We start from the raw sequence: 24,255 nt of genomic DNA on the forward strand, positions 1-24,255 counted from the left end.
TACCTGTATTCCCATACAGGTACCATCTCTAGCAGGTGTCTGTTTTAATTTTTATTGTAGTCAAGCAAGACTTTTTGACCTATAAATAAGAAAGATCACTGAAATATGCATCAGGATTTTGGGGGAAAGTAAGTAGTATTTCTTTTTGTGTAAATATTCCACTAGAAGAGTGTTAGGACTTTCATAAACCACTGTTGATATATGTGTGTGTGTGTGTGTGTGTGTGTGTGTGTATATTTTTTTTTTTTTGAGGGAAACAGATGCCAGGAATTAGGTATCTTAATGCCGCTATAAATGTCCTCTCTTTACAGGCTTTGTACAATTTACTTCCTTTCATTTTTTTTTCTTTTTAATCGGTCTTTATTTGAATTTAGATACTTTCCTTGAAATAAAACATTTTGGGAATATTAATGGAGCACCAAAGAAATTGAGATAGTGTTTAAGACAAAAAGTGGAGCATATACATATCATATTATTAGGAGAGAATTAAATCATCAGTTGACAACCATACTTAACTTGACCAAGGAACACGAATGGCATGGAGTTATTTTTATAGGCTTTAATGCAAACTGCTTCCTTTTATGCATAACTATTTGTTATATTTCTAATGTAATTCTTTAGAAACTATATATAAGTTTTCAAAAATGAGTTTTTATACTTATAAATCCATAATCAAGCCTAATTTCCCACAGGAAGATTTTTTTATATCAAGTCAGTCAGGCAGACAGGAATACCAAAAGGGGGTCATGTGCTTTTTATTTTTTTTACTTCTTTGACATAAGCAAATTTATTTATGTTAACCTATAACCAAGAGAGATAATATATCTTCATGTAAATAGCACATACGACATTTTTATCTCTTATTTTAAAAGGTTTCTCATAATTAAGATAAAAATTTTATAAATTTAGATTAAACAAAGATTAATCAAGATGGCATTAAGCCACTTTCAAAGGAAAATTCATTCTGAGAGAAATTTATATAGTCCTTTAGTAGAATGGTTATGACAAAGAGACTGGGCACATTTCCCACAAGCAAAGAATTTGAATTCTCTAAAAACATTGTTTAAATGAATTTAGGAGCATTTAACAAAAATTATAAGCCCACCTCAAAATCTCTAATGAACCACTGTGTTAGTCAAAGGAAAGAGTCTATTGACTTTATATTGGTCATGGGTATAAGAGTAATCATTGACATAAATCAACTGAAAGAAAATGTTTAGCATTTTTTTTCTATGGGGAGAAAACAGGACACAGAATTACTGGCAAAAATATTATCAGGCTAATGCACTCATCTACTGTTTTAGAATTTCATCCACTGCCTTTTTAAAGTTTTGACTTGTATCTTGACCTTTTGGGCAATTTTTTTTTTTTTTTTTTTGATGAGAAGATAAAATACTCCATAAAAATATTAGAGAATGAAAATATTTTAAAATCAAACAGCATTTGAGATAACTTTATATAACAGGAGAATTATATAAACTAAAACATTCGTAAAAATTCAGGGAATTTATGATGAAATCTTAAAAAAAATAGTTACTTGGATATTTTCCAAGGCTCTAATAAATAAAAAGCTTTTTCTCTTCAATCTTTAAAGCTACCTATAATGGACAATGTGGCTTTAAAAAAATCAGCATTCCTTAGCAGACGCTATGCTGGTTCACGGCAGTGCAGACTATAAAAGATTCAGAATCTTTTAAGTTTCCTTAAAAAACGATCTGTCCTCTCTAAATGTCTTCTGGATGGCATTTCATAGCAAATACTCCACTAAGCTAGAAGGAATGAGTATTTGGTACCTTTTTAATTGAGCTAAGCTGAGTAAGAACGACAGTGACCTGAGAGTCACGTGAAAGAGATTTTTCTGCTATGATTAAGTCTGATTTTTCCATCGGTATAACCCTCTCCCCAAGAGCCGCTGCGGCCCCCCATCGAACAGAAGTGGTGCAGCTGCAAGAAGACAGGTAATTGTCACAGATAAGGCTCATGCTATCTGGGCCTCTGCCCTTTGGTCCCAGCGCTCACTCCCTCTGCTCTGTGAATGAAAACAGGTCTGGTAATGCAGGGGAAATGGCTGTTTCCCAGGAAAGGAAATTGCCTGAAAACACATCTGGCAAAGGGCTTTTTCTCCTCCTCTGGCAGGCAGATCCTTATTTTAACAAAATATACATTTCCTCACCTTCCACAAAGGTGAATTTTCTGCAGTGCCCCCATTGCATTCTAAGTGGGGGGCATTTAATTTGTTCTCTAAATATAATGGGCCAGCTATTTTATGTCACATGCTACCTATATTTAATTGGACGGGAAATTGTGCTAACTGGGCATCATACCTCATTTCAGAACCGTGTGTATTCTACAAGGTAAATCATCCTCTTCTAGCTATCTACATTCGATGAAACTAAAGAGGCAAAGAAAGGAGAAATCAACAGTTGGTAAAGCCAGGAAATTGAGAATGTAGCTAGAATGTATATATAAAGCTTAACTGATGCAGTTAGAGAATCGGTGGGATTTCCAGAGATTCTATCCTAAGCGAGTTCACACAATTTGATTTTTTAAGTCTGCACTGATGTGTGCACTTCTGAGAGGACCTCCCCTGCTCACGGACACCAGAGGTCCAGGATACTGAAGCAGGCACCTGGTGGGCGCCACACACGACCCAGGAGTTCCAGCTCAAGATGACCAAAGGTGCAAGAAGTCTCTGGCAGTGAAATGGAGTCCGTCACTGGGGATGTGTACCTGTGCTGCACAGGGGTGACCGCCAGGATGAAATGGCCCTCCGAAGACATTAAAGCTTTGCCATGTTAAAATCAGGGTAAAAAATCATTGCTTTAAATCCTCCTTAAACTCATCACCATTAATGGAGAAGAAAGGCCCAGAGACACACTGGACTGAGGGGATTTTTTTTTTTTTTTTTTAAATTTTATTTTATTATGTTATGTTAATCACTATTTGCAACAACGCGGATGGAACTAGAGGGTATTATGCTAAGCGAAATAAGTCAATCAGGGCTGATGGGATTCTTATCACCTTACTTTACTGAGCCTTGATTTCCATGGCTATCCTGGGGGCAAGACTTATCTTCCAAGGGGATGTGTGTGTGTGTGTGTGTGTGTGTGTGTGTGTGTTCATAGTTAACGCTTTTTTTTCTTTTCCTTCTGTCTTTATGGTAACTTGAAGGGGCCTTTTCTTTGGCTCTTTTTTTTTTTTTTTTTTTCCCCAAATCTCATGGCTGGGAATTACCTTTCACCTGCCAGGTTCAAGATTTAATGGGAGTTCAACATGATTAGGAACTCGAGAGAGAGGCATCACCAAAGTTTTTGCAAATGGCTCTAGATTCCATTTGTAGATAAAGTTCAATTCAACATATATTGAAATCGAGTAGAAATAGACATCTTCCGTGAAACTTATAAAGAAATCACTACAGAGGGAGCCTCCTTTTGGAAAGGTGAGATGCTGACTTCCTTCCCTCCCTCCCTCTCCTCTTTCCTCCCTTCCAGTCTTGCCTTCATCTTTAGCTCTCCTTCATTACTGTTTACAATTTGGAAATAAAAGTAGTAAAAATAACTTTCTCTAACAACAATTTTATGTCTGCTGAACTTTCTAATGGTTTTCCCTGTGCACTGAACATTAAATTGTACATAAACATGTTGACTGATTTTATTTAGCCAATTTTTAAAAAGCCAGGGAGAGGGAGGGAGATGGACAAATGTCTCCAAAGCTGCTCCTAGCTCTGGCATGCCAGGCAGGCGCCTCAGTGTCTTGAGTGTGCCTCTCCGCCTACAAATGGCTAAAAATTGAAACAGGGTGTCTCCAGCCTCATTTATTAGGGTATTTCAGTTCCGCAAGTCCCTCCTATAGCAACATAGCACTTTCCAAAATTTAAGGCCACATTGGCCAGGGGGCAGGCAGTGCTGGGACGAAAGTGTTCTGCTCTGGGTGGTGGTGAGCAGAGCGCGCATGAGACAGCTCTGGAGGGTCTGGGCAGACGGGACAGCTGAAGCCTTAGGCTCAAAGGGTCAGCAGATGTGGGAGATCCGTGTGCCTCTTAGTACCTGAGTACCTTCCATGTGTTTTCCAATCAGGGATGGGCTTCTCAGAGCAGACATCTGCCAGGTTCACCTACTAGAATTTTAACAGTTCAGAAAGCTACACTCCCCCCTCTCCCTGGACTAGTCTGTCCCACTTCCATCCCTTAATTTGTCCAACAATTTAACCATCCAGTTAAATCCTGAATATTAAACTGGCTCAACTCTACAATAGAGATCACACAGGCCGACTCGAAAATTCTGTTTGGCTATCCATGGCTTGGGGGCGGCCCCACTTTGCGCTGTTCCAAAGCTTGTATCCTTTTTTTTTTTTTGGTTTCAGGGTCCCTGAGACATCATTCAAACAGAGCCTAATGTCTGAGATCCTCTGAGATGGCTCTGGGTGACCTGGGCCTCTCGAAGATTGTGGTAGGTCAGAGTCCATGATCCAGACAGAAGTGGATGTCCATCTACATGGACCTACATTTTGGGAGGGGACAGCGAGGCCACGAACAATGGGAGATCCTCTGGCATTTCCCACACATTAGAGCTTTTGTTCCACAGGCCAAACTGAAGCATGGTCAGAGTTCTTTGTCATGCTGACCTCTTTCAGCAATAGGGAAACGTGGTGGTTTCTCCGGGGCCATCAAACATGATTTCCCTTGTTATAGAGCAAAATGCAAGGAGAGCTTGAGACAGTTCTACTGAAAATAATGGGAGCCTCCAAAATTTCAGCTGATGACATACAGTATGGGGGAGAAAACAAACATTATTAAGAAAATAAATAATACCATGCACAGCTGTCCGGCAGAACTGTTAGGAAAAAAAATGGTTGGGCAGGAAGGCAGCTTTTGGGAAGGCTGTAATAATATTTCTCATCTCATAGCTTCATCTGCCTTTGCTATCCCACCGGCAGGGCACTGAAGAAAACTCAGCATTCTCTTTGAAAATGGACAGTTAACAACAGTTCTGAGCAGCACAGTCAGGTCTCGTTCAGAGTGGACAGGGATCTGGGCTGGGGCAGGAGTGGTCACACAGCTACCAGCGGACCACCCCCATGGGCCCCTCTGTGGCCGAGGATAGGAGGGTCACCTGTTGTTCCTGTTCTTTCATGAGGCTCCCCAACCAGCTCTGCCTCTTCCTTCTAGGCCCTCCTACTGGCTCCCCTAAGTTACTGCAGGGGCCTTGCAAGATCCTCTCCTCATTTGCTCCCTGATGGACTCTTACAGTCCTGTGGGCAGCTCTGACGCCAAGAAGGTCCCCACCGCTCTGGTGTGTTGCCCATGGTGGGACCTGCACAAACGTGACATCTGCTTTACACCAGAGTCCGGTTTCTAAGCATGCCTTCCTGGCCTTGCATTATAGATCCAGCTTCAAAGTGGCACTTTCTTTTTGGTCAAAGGTTCCTGCCCCTTTCACAAGTCCCTTCTTCCTGGCTGGTCCCATGCTTCTCAATTCTTTAAGAAGCCATGCTGCGATCTGAGACAGGGGAGAGTTGCTTGTTTACATTGGCTGTGCCTTTAGAATGGCCTCACTCCCCATGTCCCATCCCCACCCTGGCAGACTCCGTTAGGTTCTAACTCAGGGACCAGCAAACGGCAGCCCTTGGTCTGGTTTAAATGACCAGGGAGCTAAGAACGATTTTTACATCTTTAAATGGTTGAAATTCACATTTAGGGGTCCACAAATAAAGCTTGGCTGGAACACAGTCACCCTCCCCCATCAATGGACTGTCCACGGCCACTGTTATGCTACTAGGGCAGAGTTGTGTAGCTATGACAGAGACGGGATGGCCCGCAGAGCCTCCAATATTAGGCTATCTGACTATCTGACCCTTTACCGAAATAGTTCGCCATCCCCTGGTCTTCCCCGCAACTCTCCGGTAATAATTTCCATTTAGGAACCTACAAAGAGCTGCTCGGTGCACGTTCTGTCCTTGAAGGGACAGATAAGAAAGCATCCATGTCACCGCCTGGGGGGTCAGTGCCCCGGCAGCAGCATCTCCCTCTGGATGCCCCCCAATCCCTCCTCTCACCCCGCCCTATGAGTTTATGGGTCTCCCTCATTCTCGTCTGCAGGGCAAAGCGCATTATCCATCCCCAGTACCCAGCAGAGGGCCTGATACAAACCGGCAGACTAGAAGTACTTGCTGTACAACCTCTTCCGGCAGCTACCTTTTAAAACCACCCCACTTGCCTGCAAGGCAGATGAATGATTTTTCAAATGGGGAATACCCTTAGACCAAGCACGGTGTATGCACCCTATGTTTCTGCTTCCCATTCAGAGGATAACAACACAGTTGCAATACTTGATGGTGGCAGAGGTGCTTCCCATTGAACAGAAAGTACTGACAAAGAAAGGAATATTCGGGGCACCTGGGTGGCTCAGTTGGTTAAGCGACTGCCTTGGGCTCAGGTCATGATCCTGGAGTCCCGGGATCGAGTCCCACATCGGGCTCCCTGTCAACAGGGAGTCTGCTTCTCCCTCTGACCCTCCCCCCTCTCGTGCTCTCTCTCTCTCATTCTCTCTCTCAAATAAATAAAATCTTTAAAAAAAAAAAAAAAGAAAGGAATATTCGGACATGACTAGTCTACATCATTTCAATCCTAGAAGGCACTACAGAGAAAGAATCATTTTGTTTTCCAAGTGAGCTGAGGCTTAGAGAAGTTAGCATCTTCAAACCCAGGGCTTGTCTTCGGAGCCTACACGCCTCCCCCTACAGTTACTAGTGTGAATGGGCGCATTTTCTTTAATTTCCTCCTTCAGTGGAAACCACAGACCAGAATCATGGTGGAATCAACCTCTTCTGCTCTAGGACCCTCCCCGAACACAAGTGCTAGCTTTCCCAAGTGACAGAACCCTCTGGGAGTCTGGCCAAGTCTATGAACCCCTTCTCAGAAAATGACATGTGCGACTTTATTCGGACATTAAGTAACAAGATCTGGGGGTGAGTCTGATGACAATGTAGTGCTGAGTGCAAGCGACAGCTTGAGACATTGTAACAAAATCAACTACAGTTTCTACTGATGAAAAAGCCACAGACATTGACCACTGTTGCTTATGACCTATATCCATAGTTAAAGAGGCTATATTTCAGTTACAGTTTCGTGAAGAATGAAGACATATTTTATGCTGAGGTTCATGGATGCCTTGAATGGAGCTCAGGTTAAGAACCCCAGCTCTGGAAGTAACCTGGGAGCCAGTCCATGCACAGGAGGGATGTTTTTAAAGGTCTAATTAGGTCTCTTGAAAACACAGGTTTCAGGAAAACAGAATTCACTACACAAATTCCATGAGCACCCAAGAATTAAAATCATAATTCTAGAATGCTCTGAAAGCTGCTCCTGCATGATTTAGACTGACTCTGACTTTCATGGGTAGAGTGGTCTGACAAGTCAGGGTGCAGATACGCTTCCACTGACCGGGAAGAACAGAGCCTGTGCACTGAGATACAAACAGACCGTGGCTAAGATTCCAAGGCTTTTCCCCTTGCACACTCTGGCTGGTTAGCATACTGTTAATCCCTAAAGTATTAAGTTTTAGTTATTAAAGGAAGTCACCCAGGGGACTGACAGAGCCATAGAATTGAAATAGAAAAATCTTGGGAGTTAATGCAACCCTGGAATTTTACAGATAATGACAGTCGAGCTCAATGAAGAAAGAGAGGTGATGTGCCTGAGTGCAACACAGAGTGGGGCTGATTTAACTGATACTGGAAAAAAAAAATTACAAAATGATGGGATTTGAGCAAATCCTGACCTGAAACAGAAAAAGTTTGTGTTCCTCCCTCACCATCCTCTTATTTAAATTCTGATTTCTCTGTGTATTGTAATTTGACGGACCATTAATCTGTCCAGTATATTTTACTTTGAATACTGAAGTGGATATTTTGTGTAAAAGATGAAGTGTTGGAGCTCAGAAACTTGTTTTCCCAACACAATTTAATAAAGTGTGATCTTCCTCTCTGACCCTTTTGTAAGTGAAAATTTTGTGTATGTAGCTAATAGTTCAAAAATCAAGAAATACCCCTGAAAACTATTTTCCCTATGAAAAGGCAGAGAGTTTACAAGAGCAAGACTTCTTCTTCCTCTTTGTTTGTAATAACAAAAATAAACCAAAATCCTGACATATTTGTAGTATTTTTATTCCTAAAGGAAAAAACAGGAACTTTCATTGTACTTTAAAGTTATTACCCCAGATATTTTACCAGCTAAGCAATGTGAGATCAGTCTCAGACATGAGAGACCCGCTGCTCTCTCTAGGAAATGCTCAATTAGGGTGGTGCCTCTGAAACACTCAGGGGTCCTGTAACTGATCGGTTTTTCCCAGAGGGTTTCTGCAGCATATAGCCCTGGTTGAACAGCACACATCATGCTCGGATTTTTCCTGTTGCCTGGCTAGTGACCCCCCTACAGGAAGATAACAGACACGCCAGGAGGGCGGAGCAGCTTGCTACACATGTCTGGCTGCTCTTATCAACTTATCATATAAGGAAAGGAAAGTGATTGATTCGGATCCTGACACCGCAGAATCTGGAGGAAGAGAAACAAAGCAGCATTAACGCCGGTCTGTAAAGTGAATACAGCCCTCAGGAGTGAGCAGGGTTATTCTTTCTACTGCCATCTGACAGTTCACTGCAGGACCGACCCACCGGAGGGAAGACAGCATTAACAATCAAGTTCCTGCTGGAAAGGGAGGGAAGAGACTCCCACTGATGGTCCTTAAACCATGGCCGCAGAGCCCCGCATCTGAGAAGGCAGCTTAGGACTGGGATTCCCATGTGCCTTCGAGTTTGCTAAGCTGCTGGTTTATTACCAAAAGAAAGAAAGAATGTGGCAGATTGTTTTCTTTACTTTGAGCTGTGATCTTGTCCTAGCGGCAGCCTATAACAACTTTCGGAGAAGCATGGACAGCATCGGGAGAAGGCAGTATCAGGTTCAGCACGGAGCCTGCAGCTACACTTTCCTCCTCCCAGAGACAGACAACTGTCGCTCTTCTAGCTCCTACGTGCCCAACGCCGTGCAGAGGGACGCACCACTAGATTACGATGACTCGGTGCAGAGGCTACAAGTGCTGGAGAACATCATGGAAAACAACACTCAGTGGCTAATGAAGGTAGGAAAAAAAAATCATTTTTACTTGGTGAACAGTTGAAGCTAATAAGATCAGCTTGGTTTTAACAGCCAAAGGCAATGAGCACAGGAGATAGTTAGATGGCGGCTAATACCTTCGAATGAATTATCATTTCTTTTATTCTATCCCAGGGTGTAAATTAGTCCAGGGTGGGAAGTGAAAAGGATTATTTGAGAAGAATGCCAGAATCCACAGAGAAAGAGATCTCCGAGTTCAGAATCTTTATTTAATAAAGTAGAGAAAGTGCACTTCTCTGCAAAATGTGTAGGCTGTGTTGTTTGTGTAAGTGGTTTAAACTCAGTAACACCCCGTTACCAGGGATGTTATAAACTGGTTGCAGGCAAGCGGGGTCGGGGGAAGCTGTAAGCAACAGCGGTGCCGGAGCCAGGAGCCAGGAAAAACGTGACAATCATGCTAATTACTGAGACATAACGGATGGAGTAAAGTGCTTTACCAATTTCCTGAATTTATTTACTAAAATAGACTGCGACTCTTGGTAAATGGAAGGAAATTTAATAAAGCAGACTTTACGTTTCTCAGAACCTGAGGGCTTTACCCTGAAGGGTTTGTCATTTTGTAAATGGGGTAAGTTTTGCAAGGGTCTGAGGGTCTGTCCGGCACCCAGCCCCTCAGCTGCAGCCACAGGCTGTGAAGGTCACCCACGTGGGACGGGTGCGCAGGGCATTTGCTGCAGCTGGTCATGTTCGCAGGGCTATCATGATACACAGTTTCACAGACATTTCAGTGGGGGTTTAACCCAAACAGGATATTGAAAGCTCAGTTTTTCTTTCACAAGTGATCATTTTCCTCATGTACATGTGGGGGCTATTTCTACAAAACCCAGTCTCCCTGAAATTTTTCTTGACATGGACTATGTATATATATTCTAAAGGAGGCTTAAATTGTGGCAATAGACTAATCATTAAATATTATAATGACAGTACATCATGGTGCTTACACAGTACAGAAGGTAATTCACTTCATTCAAGACCTTGCCCCAGAAAGAATTCTCAGCCTTTCATTTCCCCATAAACTTTGTTAGGATACTTTATCTTAATCTTAGAATAGATCGTGGCTCCAAATCTGTGTTTCTCATTAGCTGTCCTCTTCAGAGAGGAAGGACCAAGTTACGACTGGCGTCTAAGCCGGAATGAATGAGCGCCCTCAGCACTGCATCTGCTGAGACCAGAGTAGCTGCCGCAACGCAGACACAGAAAACAACAAACGCCCACCAGGAAGGCCTGCTGTGTAATACTCAGCTCATTACTAATTATCTTTGAAGGCACTAGCCCTTCTGGGCAAATTCTCCCCCAGGTTTTCCTCTTTTCCAAAGAAGGTCCCTGGGGTGTGCACTTTTAAAATCTTCAATAATTCATACATGTACATAAAAAGAAGCTGTTCATTCACAGATGGACTTTTATAAAAAGTACACAGCAACACAGGTTCAAATACTTGGAAGACAAAATACGTGAAAGACAAACTGCATCCTAAATGCCTGCTCACTCTGACATCCTATTTAATTTTAAATTGTCATGCTTACGCTGAACCACATCCCTACATCCACAGTGTGGTTATGCCAGGGCTAATAGCCACGGCGAGAGATGAAAGATACATCGTACATAGTAAACATCCTAATCTGCCCGACTGGTACATCCTCTCTTAAAATAAACAGTCAAGAAACCTGGAGGAATGTTTTGCCAAATGCAAGATTGTTAAATTGTATTTGCTTAATGAAGCCCACAGTTAGGATACCTGAAAAACTCCATGGTCAAGGCTCATATTTCTTTCTTAGATAAACAACCCCCTTCTCTTGGACCTTTGAGACGCTGTTTAAAGAAGGAAAGGGACAAGAAATTCTACATGAAGAGACTAACATTTTTTCCTTTCCCGGTTCAATTAGTCAATATTTGAACAGTGGTACAATGGCATTTCTAGATTCTTTCTTTAGCTATCTGCTAAATTATCACCAACAATGATGTCATGTTTATCTTTTCATCGGCTCAGTGCCTGTTCACCTGGCCTATCTGGGTGATGTGCACCTGAGAGTCTGTGTTCACTCACTCTGTTCACAGCCTTCTCGTTGGGAATGAAAGCAAAAAAAGCAAATATGAAACCTGTTTAAAGTGGTTAAATGTAACCTCTCTGCTTGTTTTTTATTGCTGTGTTTTGTCACCTGTGATAATAAACACTGCTTTTCTCATAAGAGAGAAAATAATATATAATGGGATGATAGATAAGCCACGGGATTAAAGGTTCAACACCACAATCTAACACATATTGCTAGACTATCCCAGAGAGAAAAAGCACAATTCCGTGTTTTTCATTGTTTCTCATATTTCCTTTTCTTTTTTTTGTTTTTAATGGTTTCATATTTCCTTTCTTCCCCTGATCAACACTAAAAATTAGAGGGGTCTGTGGGGGGTGGCAGAGTGGGAAACCTTTAAGATTTTAAGAAAACTTGTTAAGAAGGAAAATAAGACCAGGTTTCTGGTTAATTTCACGGCAGATGACTAGCAGTTCATCTCCTGAGTGGCTAGCATCCCCTAAGGAGCTTGGACTAAGAAAGCTGTTTTACACATCATCAAAAGATGCCACACTGCCCCTTTAATCTGCCAGGCAAAGGAAGTGTCAGACTTCTGAATGAGTGCAGAGTAATATGAATGGAACAATATAGGGAGGGCTCACTTTCTGCTCAGTGGTTAAACAAGGATAAGATAAATGCATGACAGTTTACCAAATACACCACGATGACCTAAAAAAACATCCTAAGTCACATTCCCTTGCTAATCCTGCAACTATTCTAAACCTCTGCCCCAGTGATATTAAACTCACTTTATAAAAACTGACAAATAACTTAGAAAAGTGGGTTTTATCTTGCCTGGAGACCAAATGTATTTTTTTTTCCGATAAGAGGAAATAAGGAAAGGAAATAAACAATTATTTCACACTGATGAATACCTCAAATTTATAAACAACTGCAAAGCCTATTGTGCTTTAAAACAGAATGTTTTGAAAAATAAAGCTAATGCCTATTAAACTGATGTAAACATTTCCTCTTTTTTTTTTTTTTTTTGATGAAAGAAGTACAGGGTAGGCACTATAAACCTGAATCTAGATTTTTTTCTTTCTCTAAAACTAGTAATAATATATCCTTTTAATAAGGTAGGAAGAACTACTCTTCTTCAGTGGATGTATAGGGGACAATACACTTTTGCTGCTAAAAACAAAATTGCTGTCAATGGGAAAAACCGATGGTGAGAGGTTCAGGTGCACGGAGACCACCAGTCCCTCCCCCATCCCTGCGTGGTGGGGGCGGGGGAAGGTGGAGAGGGAGTGTGTGTGTATTTTATCATGTGTGGCTGCAAAACACTCCTTAGCTGTATATTCAAACAAACAAATAAACCAGAGCTTGGTTCACTAAAGGAAATAAAAAAAAAAATCCTACCATATCCATAGCCAATGGCCCTACTGCAGGACTGGAGCAGAACCACCGCTCCTATGCTGTATCTGTGAATCTTGAATCATGAAATATGTGCTCAGGATTAGCAGCAAATTTTGTGCATTCAGACAAGCTGAATAAAGCCACTATTTCAGATGGCAGGGAAATGATTACTATTGTTATTTAATTATATACTCACATCACTATAAGAAGGAATGAAGAGATGATTAAAGTTTCACTACGGGAAGGGAAGGACAACATATTTAAGTTTGGAAAATGCAGGTATAATATAATGTTTACTATGTATCATGTAAGATATATAGTACAATGTGTGCTTACTATGTATATTATATAAAACATACTAAATATTTAGTATACATAGTATATGTTGTTTATATAATATTTGCTTTCCATGGTCAAGTAGTCTCTGCTTATTAAACGAGGCTTCTGGCATGCTGAACGATGTAGGCACCACCCTATGGGGAGATGATTATTTGCTTGCAGAGTCTAGAACTAGGAAATGGAGCTGTACACAACTTCCATAATATCTTACTTCCTGTTTAGACACTAGGTAATCCATAAAGTCTCCAAAGTAAAATTTGAAAAATGGTTTATTTTCATCAATGTAGTTCTTTACAGTTTACAAACAGGTTGTGATCCAAAAGTTTATCTGTAAACCAGTGGCTATAAAGCAGGAATATGAAAGGGATAATGACCTTGTAAATGGTGATCCTATGCTCAGGCTGGCCCAGAGTGCTGGTTTTAATCTATAACTGAAATCTTGTGTATTTATAATTGAAAAACAACAGTTTCAATCAACCCTACCATCATATGGATAACTTACAAAAAAAAGCAAAAATGTTATGAAAGTTAACATATGGGCAATGTAAAATAAACAAGTCAAACCATTAAAACAGTAGAAAGTAGGAAGTAAAATTCTCCCTCTCCCTAATCTTCAGCTTCCAGATGAGCACTTAAGAGAGTTATAGTAGCTCTTTACTGTAACAAATTTAATATGAAAACGTATGAATTTCCCTCTTCTTAAAATCTGTGCGGTGGCATACCACTGTGACATGATCAGAACCCTTGTCTGGACCATGAATGATGTGGAAAGAGGTTGAAAGAGGTTTTATTTAGGGGAAAAAGCAAAATTTGGAAGACTGAGGTAAAGGAGATGAAGTAAAGGAGTGCGTGTGACACGTGTGCATGAGAGAGAGAGACAGAGATAGAGACAGAGGCAGAGAGAGACAGAGATAGAGAGACAGAGAGGGAGAGACAGAGCGAGGGGGAGAGACACTACCCACAAGGGCTCAATCAAGGTAAGGAAAAGGGGCAATATTACTGCATGACTGTTTGGACAGAAGAAAGGTAGTTAATACTGCCCCATATTCTGGCCCCCAGACAACACCATGGCCTGCGCAGCACTGTGGGTTCCTGAACTGAGACCCAGAGGGTACATGCAATGAATCATGGACATGTACAGATTTTCCAAATCAGGTGCTCATAATTTGCAGAACATCTGTATTATTTAATGACAATGACAACTCTGCAAACTATTCTCTCTTACAATATACATATATATATATATATATATGCTTCTTACATACATCTATACCTATAAAATTTATTTTTTATTAAACATAAAATAAGTTATATATATATGTATCTATATATGCTTTTCACTACATCCTTCTCTGACTTGAATGAACCTGACAATAAGATTTTTCTCCTAAATTATTCTAGAATTCTTCTGATAGAAAGAGAGCTACTCAACTTCCCAGTCACACTTTTCTCGCGAAAGTAGTATTAGTGATACAGTCATTGGGTGTTGCTACCAGGTAGCGCTGAATCACTTTAAAGCACTTTCCACACCTTAGCCCATCATTTTGTCCCAAGACTATCTCTAGAACACAAGCATGGGAGATATAATCCTATCTATTTTTAATCAGTTACAAACATGGGTCAAGATAACATCAACGTGCTTTGCAGTTTGGAAGTCTTGTATGGATTACCTAGAGAGGAAAACAAACACGGAAAGGCACGTACATCTCCCCCTTTGACAAAAAACAGAATTTTCCACGGGGCTGAAAAAACTACAGCAAATTGTTGGGAGAAGTGTGAATGAACATGAATATAGTGTTATTTCTTAGTCTGCTCTACCCCCTCCTACTCCTTTTGGGCAGGAGCCATTAAAGTTCATTTATTTGTTCAACAAATATTTATTGAAAGCCTCCGTGTGTCCGGGCGGCACTCTAGCACTCGGAATAAATCAGTGAGGCGAAGTCAATGACCAAGGGTCTGGCCCTGGTGGGGCCTTGCTACGTTATAGACAGCACTGCGGGCAGGACGTGTGTCCCTAGGTAGGAAGCGCCACACAAAATGAGTGAGCGACAAGAGAAAGACCTGGTAAAGGAGATCCAGAGTGGGGGAGAGCAGGGGTGGAGCAGGGCAGTGTTACCAGTTTGGTCACTGCACTGAAACCTCTTTCATAAAAGGAAAATCAATGCAAACTCCTTCTGAATGGTCATTTTTCCTTGTCACCAAAGGGATACATGGTCATTATAAAAAACAGAGCATACAAAGGATGCACAGAAGATACATAGTATGCATAATTCCATCATTCTGAAATGACCATCCTCAATATTTAGTGCATATAGATGCATATATGTAGGATTATTTTAAAATGTGCTGTATATATTGTAATATTATATACACTTATACCTACCTGACAGCTTGTATTTTTCTTATTAAAAATAAAAAAGAGGGACGCCTGGGTGGCTCAGTTGTTAAGCGTCTGCCTTCGGCTCAGGTCGTGATCCCAGGGTTCTGGGATCGAGCCCCGCATCGGGCTCCCTGCTCCACGGGAAGCCTGCTTCTCCCTCTCCCACTCCCCCTGCTTGTGTTCCCTCTCTCGCTGTCTCTCTCTGTCAAATAAGTAAATAAAATCTTTAAAAAAAATTTTTAAAAAATAAAGTAGGTCTGAGAGGTTAAGTAACTTGGTTGACATCCCAAGTCAGCAATAAGTAATTGCGACCACCTACGAGTCCCACCTCAGACAAGCGCGGGGCAGGCGTTCCTGGGCAGACCTTCGCACCCGAATGCCCGAGCACATCAGCAGGCTTAGCACATGATGGCTAGGGACTGGACAGCCTCGTTACCCAATGTTTACAGGAAAGATGTGCCATCGTTTCTATATGAGAATGGTGCCAAACCTGCTAAGAAGAAAAAAATAAAAAGCAATTGGGAATATCTTGGGTATAAAGTAATTACTCAAAATTCTACTTTGTGTTTCAGAAGAGTAAAAACAAATTCTGTGATAGCCAAGGGGAGGTACATGTGCACATTCTCACACGGTGTACATACAGTAACAACCCTTTTCTGGATGTTGCCTGAGGGCGACAGCCTGAATTTCACTAACACTTGGAAGGTCAGACAAAATTCAGTCCCAGGAAAGTAATGTGTGACCTGCTCTGTCCTCTAATTCGATTTTAAAATCATCCAGCATTCTATAGATAGGTATCACCAGAAATACCTTGACGTCAGCATGGTATTAATGTTTAAAATGAGAAATGATCAGTGATCTGATGTAATCAAAAATGGTAAAAAAAAATTTTTTTTTTTCACAGATACTGTTTTAGAATAAAAGTTTTCTACATTTACTGGGGTTAAAATGACTGTTTACGTATGCTTTGGCAATAAAGGGATGAACTCTCCTCCACCACCTGAACTCTGAGTCAGGTATGCTAGCTGTCTGCAAATTAATATTTTAATTAGATATTTCCCCATGAAATCACCTTTCTTTCTTATCCTAATCTTGGCACGCACCAGCTGATGAAAGATGTGAAACCTATTAAAATCCCCTGAGGAGTGGGCCTAATCCTTTTAACCATCATAGCTCCTTCAACCAGATACAAGCATTATCTTTGCCATTCAACTAGAACCTAATTAAAACCTCCATGGGACCAGCCCCGGGGGGTGTCTGGGACGGTAATTACTTTGCTCCAAAATCAGCCTCAGTCCTCCCTTTGAGCAACTTTTCAGAGCCTATGAATTGCTTTTGAAATCTTGACATTAACCTGACAACACTACAAAGCATTCGCATCCAATATTTAATATTTAAAAAACCAACAAATCAAGCCAACTAAGTATACACGTTAAGAATATAACCTGATATTTATTAATATGTCACGTTCCATTTTTCTGTGGACAATGGTGATTTTTAAGGGAAGAGATGTCAAGATACATAGGTCTTAGAAAATACATTATTTTATCATGTTGACACAGTTTCTTTGAGAATGCATCATTTTATATGTGAATATTCTTTTTTTTTTTTTTTTTTAGGTAGAGAATATCAAAGTCTTAAAAGGAGGCAAGCATTCAGCCTCCCTATTTCTCAGTGTTGTCACATTCCGTGTAGGCCATATTAATACTTGTTCACATATTAGCTGTGTTCTCCATGTGAGGTTGACTTAATGTGCTGATTAGCCTGGTGACAGAACCTACCATCTGCATCGTCTGTCTTAAGTACTCAGTATTCCAGGCTGGACACCGGGATCCTCATTACGATTGTTCCAGAAATGCCAGCAATGAAGGGTAAACCTGAACTGTGCAGTAGCTTCTGTGTATGCCACTAATTCACACTTGGTTCTAGGCTCAAGATGCTCCACCTGGAAGTTTCTACTTTGGCAGCCAAAAGCACATCTTGGTAGTTAGGTTCAAAGCGAAAAGGAAAAAAAAAAAAAAAAAATAGTGTCGTGAAATTGTCTCATTTCATGAATCCCCAACAAGGAGGCCATACTCTTTGGTATAACCTTATGAATTGTGTGGGACTCCGTGAAAGACAGTGAGTCTGACAGTTTTTCTGTTCCAAGACGTGGAAGAGGGACATGGGAGCCACTATTCCCCTTGTCTGAGGAACCTCTGAGGAACAAGGAAGAGATGAAAAAACTCAGCCCACTTTAGGGGTTTCATTTCTGGCCCAAGCCAGCCCCAGAAATTCAGCCAACCTAGAACAAAGGGAATGACATGTTCATGTTCTCCTGAATTTGGAATAAAGGCATTTTACGTGGGGGCATCTGGGCGGCTCAGTTGGTTAAGCATTTGCCTTGGGCTCCGGGTCACGATCCCAGTCCCGCATCAGGCTCCCTCCTCAGTGGGGAGCCTGCTTCTTCCTCTATCCACCCCCCTCCCCAGCTCATGCTCTCTCTCTCACAAAAATAAAAATAAATAAAATCTTTTTTAAAAAAAGGCATTTTATACCAAAAGAAGACATATCTTGGGCACAACTATTCAGATTCAAAGAAATCTAAATATAAAATAAATCATGTTTACATGTGAAGTCAATATATTATTGATAGACAAGCATACCTTTTTTTTTTTTTTTTAAAGATTTTATTTATTTTATTGAGAGAGAGAGAGCACAAGAGGGGGGAAGCAGGAGAGGGAGAAGCAGACTCCCTGCCGAGCAGGGAGCCCGATGCGGGACTCGATCCCGGGACTCCAGGATCATGACCTGAGCCGAAGGCAGTTGCTTAACCAACTGAGCCACCCAGGCACCCTAGACAAGCATACCTTTGAAGTTACTTTCCTGGGTTTTGATGTCTGCATGTTTATTTTTTATTTTTTTTAAAGGTTTTATTTATTTATTAGAGAGAGAGAGAAAGAGAGAACACGAGTTGGGTGAGGGGCAGAGGGAGAAGCAGGCTCTCTGCTGAGCCGGGAGCCAGATGCGGGACTCGATCCCAGGACTCGATCCCAGGACTGAGTCCTGGGACTCTGGGATCATGACCTGAGCTGAAGACTTAGCTGACTGAGCCACCCAGGCGGCCCTGTGTCTGCATATTTAGTTAACTATATAACCCATGCAATCTGAAGCTACAGAATACCAGTTTTTTATTGTTATTTCATTTGTTCCTCTGTATATGTAGTAAACAACTTTAAAGACTTATTTTTTAAGAGCAATTTTAGGTTCGCAGCAAAATTGAGCAGAAGCTACAGAGATTTCCCATATGCCCACTGTACCCACATATATGCATAGCTTCCCCCCAATATCAGTGACCCCCACCAAGTGCTCCATTTGTTATAACTGATGAGCTTACATAACACACCATCATCGCCCAGAGTCCACAGTTTACATCAGAGTTTACTCTTGGTGTTGTGCACCTGTAGGTTTGGACAAATGTATCCGCTATTACAGTGCCGTGCGGAGTATTTTCACTGCCCTAAAAACCCTCTGTGCTCCAACTATTCATCCTCCCCTTCCTCCAAACCTCTGCCAACCACTGATCTTTTCACTGTCTCCATAGTTTTGTCTTTTCTAGAACGTCATATAGTTGGAATCATGCAGTATGTAGCCTTTTCACTTAGGAAGTGACCTTTTTCTTTTCTTTTCTTTTTTTTTTTTAGCATGATTGACTACGTTTGTTTAGTGACCCCTTGCCTTATTTAACTAAGTTAACTGGCTAAAACCCCCACTGTGCACCTTCAGAAACATAAGGCAACAGCAGGGACTTTAAGGGATTATGTGTTTCAAATAGGGTAATGAATGCAAAATTGAGTTGGAAACTGTAAGGAGCTACACTATTGCAGGTATTATAATTATAATTAATTTTAATAACAATACCAGAAACACAGTTAATAAGATCTGCACTCTCTCTCACATTCAAGATTATAAATTCACTCACTCTCATCAGGTTAAATGATCTGACCTCATACCTTTGAGTTGTACACCTCAAAGCTCATCTTCACTGTAAAATAATGAATTTCCTTTCAACACGGAAAAGGACCATTGCCAAGTGCATATGTAAAGTGTCTATACCATACGGCTGGGTGCCTCTCTAGAAACACCCTGCTCTGAAATCGTCCATGACCTCTTTTCCTATACCAGCCAGCTTATGCGGCTCCATCATGCTCACGAATAAAGCTATGGGGCCCGTTATAACAGTCAAAACGTTATTGTTAAGTGTATTTTTTATCACTTCAGCTTCCAATAAGTTATAAGCAATGCTGCCCTTCTGAGCGGGCATTCTGGAGTTAACTCGTCAACCCACATGTCTGGGTAAAAAAGATTCAAAATTCCTAAGAGGTATCATTTCTCTGGGCTCCTGTAAGTATCTTCTCTGCCATTAGATTTGTGGAATCAACAGATACTATCAACTCTTGGTTGTCTGCTGGATAATTATAAACATTAGTCTGAAGATAATCGGAATATTCCTTTGAGTTTTATTAACTACTATCTAGTCTTTGGAATCTTGGAAAATTATTACATACAGATGTAGCTTAAAACTTCCCTAAGCAAACTGGTCTTCTTAATGAGAAATTCTGGTGCAAAAATGCTGCTAGAGAGAGGATATTTTGCTGAATAACATAATCAAATTCTGACCACAAGCTATTTATCTATGCTTAACCTTTGGTGCATGTATATGAAATTCCTTATTATTTTTAGTTACTAAGAAACGGATTGTTAAATTCACTAAAACATTTTTAAAACTCATCCAGATTTAAACTTACTGAAGTGTTACTAACAGGAATTCCCAACCAGAATTGGTTTTAACCTAACTATAACAGTAAAATGCTCTTAAAAGCACTGATGGCTGGGATAATTGGGTTATAAGTTAAAGAATCAAGATTAATCAGAACACCATTCCCTCAAATAACCATTGGTCATTTTGTGATCTGTGATTAATTGTCCATATTTTCAACTATGGTCCCCTTCTGGGTTGCAACACAGTAAATCCATATGCGCTTTTTCCACTAATTGGGCAATGTTTAATACATACAACCTATTTATTACTACATGACTAGCCTGCCCCAAGCCAAGAAGGTTTTACAGCAACACACAGAGTTAACGTATAGAATGCTCCTTTCCTTTACCCATCATCACCCTGAAATGCCATTACCATTCAAGTCAGTGGTCTCTGAATGAGAAAGAAGAAATGGTGAAAATATTTGTTGAATAAACAATTCTCTCTTAGAGCTGGAATCCCTTCTCTCTCCATTTCAGTTTTAAGGGATTCAAAATCCTAAGCTGGCAACTCAGGTCACCCACAACAGCCATGCGATAAGCTAGCACCACTCACTCACCTCTTCAAAAACAAGGGGGCTGCTGGCTCATTACCATGATGCCAGCATCTTTCACTTGTTTGTTTAAAAAAGTCTACAGAGTTCTTGCAAAACGTTCATGCAACGGCAGTCAGTGCAGGTCAAAACAGAGAAAGGCGCTGCCCCCCTTTGGTGGCGCTGTGTAGTCACTGCTGTACAACGAGGGGGGCAGCGATCGTCATCATGACGGCAGCTGGAACGCCTCACAGGTATGACGGAGTGACAGCCCGCGGAAGGTAGATACTCTCTTCCCCCTTTACAGAAAAAACTCAAGCTCAGAGCGCTATCAGATGGTAACAGCGGGCAAAACCACAGTCCAGTTTCTTTATTTCAGAGCTCCTTATCATAACACACATTTTCGAAAGATTTAAATGGAAGTCCACGCATCTTCTTGTGTGGGTCGGGAGAGCTGGTAGGCTTTGTGGTGTTCGCCCGACACCTGCCATTCTGACACGACATAGGATGGTCACACGCAGAGCATGCCCACACCGCAAGGAAGAACAAATACGGGGAAGACGGGAAACAGTGAGAAGACCAATCTGGGTGGATCTTCTTGCTGCCATCTTACTGCTGGAGGTGTGCTGAGATGGGAAGTGACTTGCTGGGCTCCAGAGATACCAGGCTGCCAGCAGACCCAGTACATCTTCTTTCAAAGCCCTTCAATCAATGGCAGTGTCCCACCTCCTCCCAAGCTTCGCTTTCTCACTCTCAGGGCTGGAACCTACACTCATACGAATGGTAAAATCCACATGACTTAAACGTTCATACGGCGCTGTGTAAGCACACACGGTAGCTGCTGCCCTTTGGCATCAACAGACACACATGCATCGTAACAGCAAGAGGGCAGCCAGCCAAGTTTGGAGAGAAACAGCACATACTGGCTGTTTTCAGACAACGGAAGGGATTCGTGAATAAGCAAGGGCAGGTGCTAAAGTCAACAGGTAACTCTTCTGTAGGCAGCCCTGTAGGCATAAGGGATGGGCCAAGCCTTAAAGAGCAGGAACTTATTCCATGCACACATACACACCGCTCCCCAACACGTGGATGGACAAGGTCAGCCCTTGCCTTCACATTTATTCATTTATGCAGCTGCATGAGACATGCCTCAGATGGCACTGAGCCACAGTCTGGAAGCAGATGCTCCTCCTACCCACCTACCCTCGAAGGTCAGTATTAGCCCAGCACTCAGTCAAAATGTCTACACTGTTCACTCACTCCATCTCATCACGGAGGCACTGTCCCACCACACATCGGCACGAGTAGGGTGAGTCTGGACAAAAGATACGAGACTACATTTACATAACTTCTACTATAGCATATTGTTATAACTGTTCTATTTTATTATCGGTTGTTCTGAATATCTTACTGTGCCTAATTTAGCAGTTAAACTTTATCATAAGTATGTATGTATAAGACAAAACATAGAGTATATAGCGTTTGGTACTATCTCTGGTTTCAAGCTTCCACTGGGGGTTTGGGACTGTGCCCCCCACAGAGAAGGTGTACTACTCTCTCTTCCTCCCAAGGCTAACCACCATTCTGCCCTCTGTCACTACAGGTTAATTTTGCTAAGTTTTAAATTTCATATTCTTTTTTGGCCCGTTTTATTACTTTTCTTTCTTTCTTTTTTTTTTTTTTAAAGATTTATTTATTTATTTATTTGAGAGAGAGAGAGAATGAGAGAGAGCACATGAGAGGGGGGAGGGTTAGAGGGAGAAGCAGGCTCCTTGCTGAGCAGGGAGCCCAAGGCAGGACTCGATCCAGGGACTCCAGGATCATGACCTGAGCCGAAGGCAGTCGCTTAACCAACTGAGCCACCCAGGCGCCCCTGTTTTATTACTTTTCTGATTCATCCATGTTGTTGTATTAAAATTTGCCCTTTTCCATTACTGTGTAATGTTTCATTGTATGAGTATGACACAATTTATGTACCCATTGTACTGTTATAGATAGATATTTGGGTTATTTTATGAAAGTCAACACTTCTTAATTGGACACACCCATGTACTATTTTTCTTGTACTGTTATCTTTGGAATCCATACAATCGGACTGACTTAAAGCTGTCTTGAATGATTTCCAAGACTAATCTGCCCTCAAATGGAATCTACTCTGCAGAAAATATGTTGAGGGGTGGTCTTTTCCTCCATGTGTAATTCCATAACCTCCATTATCGGAGGTTAACAAGAAGATAGGGTGGGGATTAAAAAAAAAAGGGCCTGTCAAGTAGCCATCCATGACTTTCTCTGGCCTTTCCAATCTTCCCCTCTTCCCTGACACCTTAATTTTCAGCCTCATCAGACAGAGATGGTTCCACACTTGACAGTTTTCCAGATTAGAGCTTGCGTCTGGGAGCAGCACGGTTTCCTTCTGTTTTCAAGTCTTTCTATAATAGCATTATGCTTCAATTTGTATGAATTACGGTCATCCTTATGAAAATCCATAAGGTGCACTTTCTGTGCCATAGCTCAGCTCCTTTATCAGTGGGGGCTGGCCTGAGCTTGCTTCTTGGGCAGTTGTGGGACCACTGAGATGCACAGCACAAGGGCCATGAAAAACCAAGAGCTGCTTTCCTGATGTGGGACAGAGTAAAGCTCCTGGCCACCGGGGATAAGGGTTAGGATGAGGATTCACATCCCAGCTTTGAGTTCATCACTGATTTTCAGTAAATTTCCTAAGCTGGCATGAACTTTTCCCCCGAAGTCATCCATGCTCCAGGGGACTAGTGGTGCAAGGGTTGAGGTCTACATATACCTGGAAAATGCCAGGATGCAGGACCAACATTTTGGACGAATCCTTTACTTAAGTTCTAACTCTGACCTCCTTAGGCCAAAGTACTCCCGAAGTCACTCCAGAAGAGGGCCAAGATTCCTCTGGAACCAACTGCTCATAATTTGAATCCCACAGAGCAGCCAAAACTCCAGTGTAGGTCCTTCTGCTGAGGGGATTCAACAGAGATGCTAAGCCACAAAGTTTAAGCTGGCATTTAGACCACTTTAATTTGAAACCAGATTTCTACATCTGAGGGAAACTTTCAAGAATTCACGACCACTGATAAAATTAAACTGGCTTATAGGAGTCAAGACCAAATCATAGCAGCAACCACACTGATTTCTGGCTAAAAAATGAGGGTGAGATGACTCATACTTTGATTGAAACAAACAAACCCTAACAATAGGAAAACCTCTGCTACTGCTCCTTTCTTCCTGTGTGCCCCCCACCCTCATTCCCACTTCCTGTGTGCCCCCCACCCTCATTCCCACTTCCTGTGTGCCCCCCACTCATTCCCACTTCCTGTGTGTCCCCCACCCTCATTCCCACTTCCTGTGTGCCCCCCACTCATTCCCACTTCCTGTGTGTCCCCTCACCCCTCATTCCCACTTCCTGTGTGTCCCCTCACCCTCATTCCCACTTCTTGTGTGTCCCCTCACTCTCATTCCCACTTCCTGTGTGTCCCCTCACCCTCATTCCCACTTCCTGTGTGCCCCCCACCCTCATTCCCACTTCCTGTGTGCCCCCCACTCATTCCCACTTCCTGTGTGTCCCCTCACCCTCATTCCCACTTC

General features: G+C 41.8%; 2 protein-coding genes across 5 annotated transcripts in view; one reads left to right on the forward strand and one right to left on the reverse strand.

Moving 5' to 3' along the window:
• MCPH1 (microcephalin 1) overlaps positions 1-24,255 on the reverse strand; it is a 249,414-nt gene that overhangs the window by 64,484 nt on the left and 160,675 nt on the right. The window lies entirely within an intron of this gene.
• Positions 6,603-24,255, forward strand: part of ANGPT2 (angiopoietin 2) — a 58,966-nt gene continuing 41,313 nt past the window's right edge. For both annotated transcript variants that reach the window (XM_032413723.1, XM_032413724.1), the window contains exon 1: positions 6,603-9,134. In XM_032413723.1, the coding sequence (XP_032269614.1) occupies positions 8,850-9,134 (285 nt within the window). In that variant the 5' untranslated portion in view covers positions 6,603-8,849. The remainder of the gene's footprint in view (positions 9,135-24,255) is intronic.

Source organism: Phoca vitulina, unplaced genomic scaffold (genome assembly GCF_004348235.1).
Source record: "Phoca vitulina isolate PV1807 unplaced genomic scaffold, GSC_HSeal_1.0 scaffold15, whole genome shotgun sequence".
In the NCBI taxonomy this organism is placed as follows: domain Eukaryota; kingdom Metazoa; phylum Chordata; class Mammalia; order Carnivora; family Phocidae; genus Phoca; species Phoca vitulina.